Raw genomic sequence first — 7,935 nt, 5'->3', positions numbered from 1 at the left:
ATATATATTGAGAAAAAAACATATTAATGTAAACATGACAAAATGTTAACATTTGAGAAATGTAGGTGAGGAGTATACATGTCTGCTTTTTGCTATTTTGGTAACTTTTTTTTTTTTTTTTTTGAGACAGGGTCTTATTCTTGTCACCCAGGCTGGAGTGCAATGGCAAGATCTCGGCCCACTGCAGCCTTGACCTCCCAGGCTCAAGCGATTCTCGCACCTCAGGCTCCTGAGTAGCTGGGACTACAAAGGCACACCACCACGCCCAGCTAATTTTTGTATTTTAGGTAAAGACAGAGTTTTGCCATGTTGCCCAGGTTGGTCTCAAACCCCTGGGCTCACGCCTTGGCCTCCCAAAGTGCTAGGATTACAGGCGCAAACTTTTCTTAAGTATGAAATTATTTTAAAACAAAAAGGTCTTAAAATCTTTTTTTTTTTTTTGAGATGGAGTCTTGCTCTGTCACCCAGGCTGGAGTGCAGTGGCACCCTTTCGGCTCATTGTAACCTCCGCCTCCCAGTTTCAAGCAATTCTCCTGCCTCAGCCTCCTGAGTAGCTGGAACTACAGGCATGCGCCACCATGCCCAGCTACTTTTTGTATTTTTAGTAGAGACGGGGCTTCTCCACATTGCCCAGCTGTTCTCAAACTCCTGACCTCAGGTGATTCACCCGCCTCGGCTTCCCAAAGTGCTGGGATTACAGGCGTGAGCCACCGCGCCCAGCCAGATGGAGTTAAAATCTTTTAATTAAAAAATATTGGCCGGGCAAGGCCGGGCATGGGGGCCATACTTTCTCCCTGGGGGGTTCTTCCACCCAGAGCACAACTCTCTCCTTCGCTTCCTTCAGTCTCTAATTGAATGGCAACTCTTCCAGGAGGACTTCGGCCACTGTTGAAACTAGGCCCCAGTCATCCTCTAATCCTTTCCCCTGCCTTATTACCTGACATATATATTTGTATATATGTATCAGCTGTCTTACAAACTAGAATATAAGCTAGGTAACATTAGGGACTTCTCTTTTATTTACCACTGCATCCCCAGGGCCCAGAACAAGCCTGAGCCCATAATGTTGAATAAATATTTCTTGAGTGATTCAAGTAGCTCAGGTGACATTACAGATCACTCATGGTGACCTATAACACAGGAAAGCACATAGTACCATGGAGTCATGGGTTTTTTTCTAAGGAATAGGATGGAGGGGACAAAGCTGGAGGCTGTTATAATAGTCCAGGTAAATAAAGAGGTGGTAGGAAATGTGATAAAATGGCATAGAACTATACACACACATTGAACCAATGTGAATTTCCTGGTTTTGACATTGTGCTATAATTACATAGGATGCAACCACTGGGGGAAGCTGGGTGAAGGGCCTCTCTATACTATCTTTGCAATTTCCTATGAATCTATAAGAATTTCAAAATTAAAAGTTTTTATAAAATGAGGGAGGGGGTGATAGGGATGGAGAGGAGAAGTGTCAGCAGGACTTAGTGACTGGTTTGATACAAGGGGTTGGGATATGACTCCCAGGTTTTGGTCTTGGGTGACATGATGAAATGGGGGGAGGCGCACTAACTGAACGGTGGAAGGAGCAGGCCAGTTTTAGGCATGAGATAAAGACCGATTGGGGTTGGGGGATGTCTTTAGCCAATCTTCAGGCCACACAATCCCTTATTACCTGGACTGCCAGGGAGTAATAACACCATCATCAGGGCCCCCAATCAGCACCAGGTGGCCCACACGAAGAAAGTTCTTCCGCCATACTGTAGGATGGGAAGAAGAGAGGCTGAATCAGCCACAGGGGTCAGGATAGGTTGGAGAGGGAGACATAGGGAGTCAAAGAAGCAGAAAAAGCAACACAGGTAGGAGCCTGAATTCTCACCTGTGGCATTGGGATGGTCTCTTTCCCCATTGATCAGGGCCAGGAAGCTGCTGGCATTGAGGTACAAGTCATCGTGGTGGGGATCTGGGTACAAAGGGCAGTTAGAAAAAGAAGTACAAAAAGGAGGCAAGACTGGTGGTGAAAAGCCCAATAAGGAAGCTGCAGCAATAGTCAAGGTGGATAGTAATAAAATAGTAGTGATAATATGGGCCAGGTGCGGCGGCTCACGCCTATAATCCCAGCACTTTGGGAGGTCGAGGCAGGTGGATCACTTCTTGAAGTCAGGAGTTCGAGACCAGCCTGCCCAACATGGCAAAACCCTGTCTCTACTAAAAATACAAAAGTTAGCCAGGCATGGTGGTCCATGCCTGTAATCCAAGCTACTCAGGAGGCTGAGGCATAAGAATCACTTGAACCCAGGAGGTGGAGGTTACAATGAGCTGAGATTGCACCACTGCACTCCATCCTGGGCAACACAGTGAGACTCCGTCTCAAAATAATAATAATAGTAGTGATAATAACTGTAAACATAGTAACAAGTACTTTTTTTTTTTTTTTTTTTCATAGTAACAAGTACTTTTTTTTTTTTTTTTTAGTGTAGTGGCACGGTCTCAGCTCACTACAAGCTCTGCCCTCCTGGGTTCATGCCATTCTCCTGCCTCAGCCACCCAGGTAGCTGGGACTACAGGCGCCCACCACCACGCCCAGCTAATTTTTTGTATTTTGTTAGCCAGGATGGTCTCGATCTCCTGACCTCGTGATCTGCCCGCCTTGGCCTCCCGAAGTGCTGGGACTACAGGCGTGAGCCACCGCACCCGGCCTCACTTTTCTTTTTTTGAGACGAAATCTCTGTCACCCAGGCTGAAGTACAGTGGCACAATCTCCGCTCACTGCAACCTCTGCCTTCCAGGTTCAAGCAATTCTCCTAACTCAGCATCCCAAGTAGCTGGGATTACAAGCGTGTGCCCTCACCCAGCTAATTTTTTTGTATTTTTAGTAGAGATGGGGTTTCACCGTGTTGGCCAGGCTAGTCTTGAGCTCCTGACCTCAGGTGATCTGCCCACCTCCACTTCCCAAGGTGCTGGGATTACAGGTGTGAGCCACCACACCTGGCAATAGCAAGTACTTTTATCTAGCATCTACTATATGAGCCAGGTGCTATTCAAAGTACATTGCATTCATTTATTGATTTAATCCTTACAACCACCTGGTGAAGTACATGCTATAATATTTTACAGATAAGGAAAATTGAGTAAGTAACAGAATGGTTAAGTAACTTGCCCAAAGTCACCCAATAGGGTCAAGATTCAAACCCAAGTATTCTGGTCCCATGGTCTGGTCTAGAGGTTGGCAAACTGTGACCAATGGGCCAAATCCAGCCCGCTACTTGTTTTTGTAAATGAAGTTTTATTGGAACACAGGAACATTCATTCACATATGGTACATGGCTGCTTTCACACTACAACAGCAGAATTGAGGAGTTGTGAAACAGACTCTGTGTCCTACAAAGTCAAAAATATTTACTCTCTGGCCCTTTATAGACAAGGTTTGCTGACTCCCACAACAGACTAAACCTTCTAAGGCAATAAGGTGACACACTTAAAACATTCTGGGCCGGGTGCGATGGTTCACACCTGTAATCCCAGCACTCTGGGAGGCCGAGGCGAGTGGATCACCTGAGGTCAGGAGTTTGAGACCAGCCTGGCCAATATGGCAAAACCCCATCTCTACTTAAAATACAAAACTTAGCCGGGCGTGGTGGCACCTGCCTGTAATCCCAGCAATAGCAAGTTGCTACTAGGGGAACTGAGGCAGGAGGATCGCTTGAACCTGGGAGGCGGAGGTTGCCGTGCACCGAGATCGTGCACTGCACTTCAGCCTGGGCAACACAGCAAGACTCCTTCTCAAAAAGAAAAAGAAAAAAGAAATTCTGAACAGACTCTGTTCAAATAGCTCAATAAATGTTAGTTATCTTTATTGTTATCACTGCTATTGGTTGTAGCAGAGGTGGAAGCAACTGACCTGATCCATGGAAGCCCCAGTTCAGCATCCCCACTCACCATGCCAGTAGTTGCAGATGGAGAATTCCTGGCCCCAGGGGCTATAGCAGATCCGATAGAGGTTAGACCGCATGGAGGTGGGGAACAGCCACTTCAAGTAGTCCGTGTCTGGCAAGAGAATGGCAGTGTTAAGTGACCATAAATCTCTGTTCCCCCAAAACTCAGGGCATTCTGTGGGGTCTAGTGCCCACTCACCTCCATACTGTCCCATCTGTGGAGAGGAGAGGGAGATGAAAGAATCCACATTGTGATCATCCATGACAGAAAGCAGAGCCCGGCACACAAGGCCCCCTGTAGGCAGAACACCACATTGGGCAGACACTTAAGGACAGCAAAGCCAGCAGCACCCCCCACCCCCACTGCCACACACACACACACACACACACACACACACACACACACTGTACATAAAGGAGACTGAGGCTTACGGAAGGCAGGCACACCCTGTGCCAAAATGTCACACATCATATAAGTGACTGAGCCCGAATTAGATGCTGGGCCTCCTGCCTCTAATTCTAAGATGTTTTTACCTGCCCCATTTGCCCTTATGTCCAAGAACCATGGGTAATAGGAAACAAAGGGGTAGCAGTGTAGGGAGCCTCCCTCCCATTCAAGACAGAGATGAGACCCAGGTGCTGAGGGAAGTCAGAAAGGAAGGGCTCAGGTACCAGGGTTGTGCCTGGAGCAATGTGGTTCAGAAAAAGGGACACTAGGAAGTGTCCCTCAGATAAGGATCAAGCCTCAGATAGGGCTTAGGAGTTAGGGGCAGGGGAGTCGCCTACCCTGCGAGTAGCAGATGAGATGCACCCCTTGAGGGGCCTTTGCCATGATGGGGACCACAGCCTCTCGGAACCCTTGCACCTGTTCCCACAGGGGTCGCAAGCTCTCTCTCCCATCGAAGAGATCGAGCACTGTCACCACAGTCCCGGGGTGTGTCTGTGGGAAGGGGGCAATGCAGCCACCGGGGATAGGCTAAGAAGCTCCCACACGCCACCCCTGGCCCGCATCCACAGGTCTATTGTACCCTGCTAGAACCAGGGATCCCATCCCCCAACTCTCCCCCACGCCAGCACCAGCTCCCTGAGGAACTGGGCAGGCCCAGAGGGGTGGCTTTCAGTTCCCCGCTCTCCCTCCCCTGCCACAGTAGACGCCTCTAACGCCCTGCACCCAGGTGTCCCCTGCCAGACCTCATTGATGTATTCCAGCAGGTGGCGGAAGCTGTACGAGCTGTCGAAGAGCCCATGCACCACGATGACCGGCTTGTAGGACGCGCGGTGGGGCGCGGGGGCTGCAAGCAGCAGCAGCGGCAGGAAAGGTAACAGGAGTAGGACCCACGCCGCGGGGAGCCGCTGCCCCCAGAGCCCCAGCATGCTCCCGCCTGAGAAAAGGGTGATAAAGGCCTGTGAGGGAGATGGCAACACCCTCCTCCCTCGGAACAGACGCCTGGCAATCAAGCCACCTCCTCTCGGTCCCACACCAGGTCCCTCACCAGGTCCCTGTCACAAAATAGCCTACTTTTAACTTACTCCAGCCCTCTCCCTACAAACACACCCCCCTACCACGTTGACGCACCAACGCGCACCCGAAGTCCCGCCCCCAACTCAGCGTTCGGGGGACTTGTTCCCTAGGTTCAGGGATGAAAGCATCTTCCCAGCCATGAACAACGCGGAGTTCTGTAATACCCGAGCAGCAGCCCAGGCCCCTCGAAGCGTGCAAACTCCCACCTGGCCTGGGTCCGTAGGCCTCGCTCCACCCGCTGTTTACTTCTCCCAAGACTGGAACCCACGGGGGAGGGGGAAGGGTGAGGAAAGAGAGCGCAGGGGAATGACGGATGGGAGGGGGAAGGACGGGCTGCTTGGGGTCGCGCAAATCCGTCACGTCCGGGGCTTTCTCTGGCAACCGCGCGAGCGTTCCAGGCTACACAGACCCAGTACCGGAGGGGCAATGGAATATTCCATTGCGCTCTTGGTGCTGGGGAGGAAATAGGCGGAGCGATCCATTTAGGCCGGTGGGGAGAGGAAAAAGCAGCAAACATATTATGGGAATGGAAAGAAGGCCTCTCCAGGCTTCGTTGCCCCCAGCGACCCAAAGGTCCGATTTCCCCCGCCTTGATTCTCCCCACTTCCCAATACAGGCGTCTGGCTCGCAGCGGAACACGAAGTTTTCATTCCCCAAGGGGCGGCCGGGGGGTGGACCAGGGAAAGGTAGTCCTCTGCATTTTGCCGTGTGCTGGGTGAGTGGCAGGGTGGCCTGGAGGGCTGATGCCAGCCCGGGCTTGCCCCTCAATACCCACCCCCACCCAACCCTCCAGTCCGCCCCAGGTCAGCGACTTACAACTCTTCATTCTGAAGTGCGTGTAGTGCCCTTGTCTCCAGAGACGCGGAGAGTCCTCCAGGCCCCTTGAGCTAAGTGCAGCCTGGCCCAATTTCTCCTGCCCTACTCTACTCCCCTCCCTATAAGCGACCCACCCCCAAGGGGCGGAGGGCGCATAGGGATGCGCTGACTCATGCCCTTGTAATTTCGACCAGTCTTTCAACCTGAGCGACCCCCACAATGTGGTTCTCTGAGTTATCTGTGGGTGGCTCCCTACCGAGACCCTCAGGCGTCCCACCTCTCCGCCTATAATCCCTACCCGACACCCTAGTGCCTCAGGGCTTTTACTTGTTAGGGTTTTTACTTAGCATTTAAAGACGTTTCTCTAGAGAGAAGGATTTCTCAGCATGTCTGAACCCCTCTCTCTGTTGACAAGGTCATTGCTTGGTCTAAATTTGTCTCAGTCAAACCATTTTGCTCTCGGAGTGGTGTAGAGTGACGATGGGGTGGCGGTAAGGGGTTGAGGGCTCACGCGAACGCCTAGTGACCAGAACGACTGGTGTGAAGCCGTGATCTGACTCTCTGGAGCCTGAGACTGGTTTCAGCGAGAGCCTCTGTACTGCTCTGTAGTCTCCGCTAGGACACGGACGAAAAGGGACGCAGCCGGGAGAGCGACTGCCCCAGGTGGGGGCTGGGGGGGTGTAAGGGAAGAATAATGATTATCTGGCTGTGTTTTTGTTTAAAAAAAAAGAAAAAAAAAACTGGTGTAAATCTCCATAGACTTCCTATCCTTGCTCCCTTCACCCACCCACGCGTTCCCAAGATGCAATAAGGAAATAAAAAGACTAATAACGCTGTACCGCAGGTCGACTCAGGAGGTGGAGATGCGTCTTGGTGGGAGGTGGTTGGTGGGAGTAGGGGGGTTTAGGGAATGGATCTGAACATTGACCGGCCCAGAGACTCTAAGCAGCCTCTTTAAAAGCAAAGGGAAAGTGGGGAAACCAGCACACATTACCAACAGAGCTGCCAGAAATGAGCAGTTAAGTCATACTCCCTACCCCCTCCAAAAGAGCTTCAGCTCCTTAGTCCTGGATGAAGAAGGTATGTATGCACACCGCCCAAACTCTCTCTCCCTTTTCCCCCCAAGGCCCAGCTCCCCCCGAATTACAGACCTGGGCCTCCCTCTTTACTGCTAGGTTGGCAAGTTCACCATATCCTGGGAACTTTTCAGACCATCGCAGTTCTGAACTCTGCACAATTCTCTCTCACACACAAGTATTTATCTCTTCTAAATAGGGGGAAACTGGGGCCAAGGATTTGGGAGAAGACCCTGGCACCTTGCAGGGAGCTAAGACGGGGAGACAACGTGCCCCTGGAGGCACCTGGGTCATTAACTCCACTGAGAACCTGTTCACTTCCTCCCACAATATAATCACTAAGTGAGTCTTGGAGGGGGAGACTCCAGAGAGTTCTCTCTCCCTCCTTCCTTTCCTTAGTCCCACCCGCCTCGCCTGGTCTAGCCTCCGTGTTTCCATGACAACTCCAAAGGAGCCCAAACTGGGGGCTTGAATGCCAGGGTGAGAGGAGAAGAGAGGTGGTCCGAGAGCAGAGAGACCAAGTGGGAAACGTCTGAAGCGCTCCCCCTCCCTCGCCTCGGTCCCTTTAAGCTCCCCCCCTCCCCGCTCT

At 51.3% G+C, this 7,935-nt stretch overlaps 2 protein-coding genes and 1 long non-coding RNA gene across 3 annotated transcripts in view; 2 read left to right on the top strand and 1 right to left on the bottom strand.

Annotated features, from left to right (window-relative positions):
- The window catches only part of PPT2 (palmitoyl-protein thioesterase 2), an 8,661-nt gene extending 2,283 nt beyond the window's left edge, over positions 1 to 6,378 (bottom strand). The window contains exons 1-7 of the mRNA XM_011969418.1: positions 6,271 to 6,378; positions 5,124 to 5,314; positions 4,719 to 4,872; positions 4,132 to 4,227; positions 3,937 to 4,044; positions 1,877 to 1,960; positions 1,673 to 1,757 (exon numbers count right to left, since the gene is read on the bottom strand). Coding sequence (XP_011824808.1) covers positions 1,673 to 1,757; positions 1,877 to 1,960; positions 3,937 to 4,044; positions 4,132 to 4,227; positions 4,719 to 4,872; positions 5,124 to 5,314; positions 6,271 to 6,280 — 728 coding nt within the window. The 5' untranslated portion in view covers positions 6,281 to 6,378. The remainder of the gene's footprint in view (positions 1 to 1,672; positions 1,758 to 1,876; positions 1,961 to 3,936; positions 4,045 to 4,131; positions 4,228 to 4,718; positions 4,873 to 5,123; positions 5,315 to 6,270) is intronic.
- On the top strand, positions 5,554 to 7,108 carry LOC105531500. The gene is made up of 3 exons (XR_001004819.1): positions 5,554 to 5,737; positions 6,071 to 6,140; positions 6,248 to 7,108. It is a non-coding gene; the product is annotated as an uncharacterized LOC105531500 (long non-coding RNA).
- Positions 6,822 to 7,935, top strand: part of PRRT1 (proline-rich transmembrane protein 1) — a 4,746-nt gene continuing 3,632 nt past the window's right edge. Inside the window, exons 1-2 of the mRNA XM_011969420.1 lie at positions 6,822 to 6,933; positions 7,746 to 7,826. Coding sequence (XP_011824810.1) covers positions 7,819 to 7,826 — 8 coding nt within the window. The 5' untranslated portion in view covers positions 6,822 to 6,933; positions 7,746 to 7,818. The remainder of the gene's footprint in view (positions 6,934 to 7,745; positions 7,827 to 7,935) is intronic.

The sequence above is a fragment of the Mandrillus leucophaeus genome, unplaced genomic scaffold, assembly GCF_000951045.1.
Source record: "Mandrillus leucophaeus isolate KB7577 unplaced genomic scaffold, Mleu.le_1.0 Scaffold890, whole genome shotgun sequence".
Classification (NCBI taxonomy): Eukaryota; Metazoa; Chordata; class Mammalia; order Primates; family Cercopithecidae; genus Mandrillus; species Mandrillus leucophaeus.
Note: the sequence above shows the minus strand (reverse complement) of the source record. Positions and strands in the feature narration are given on the sequence as shown.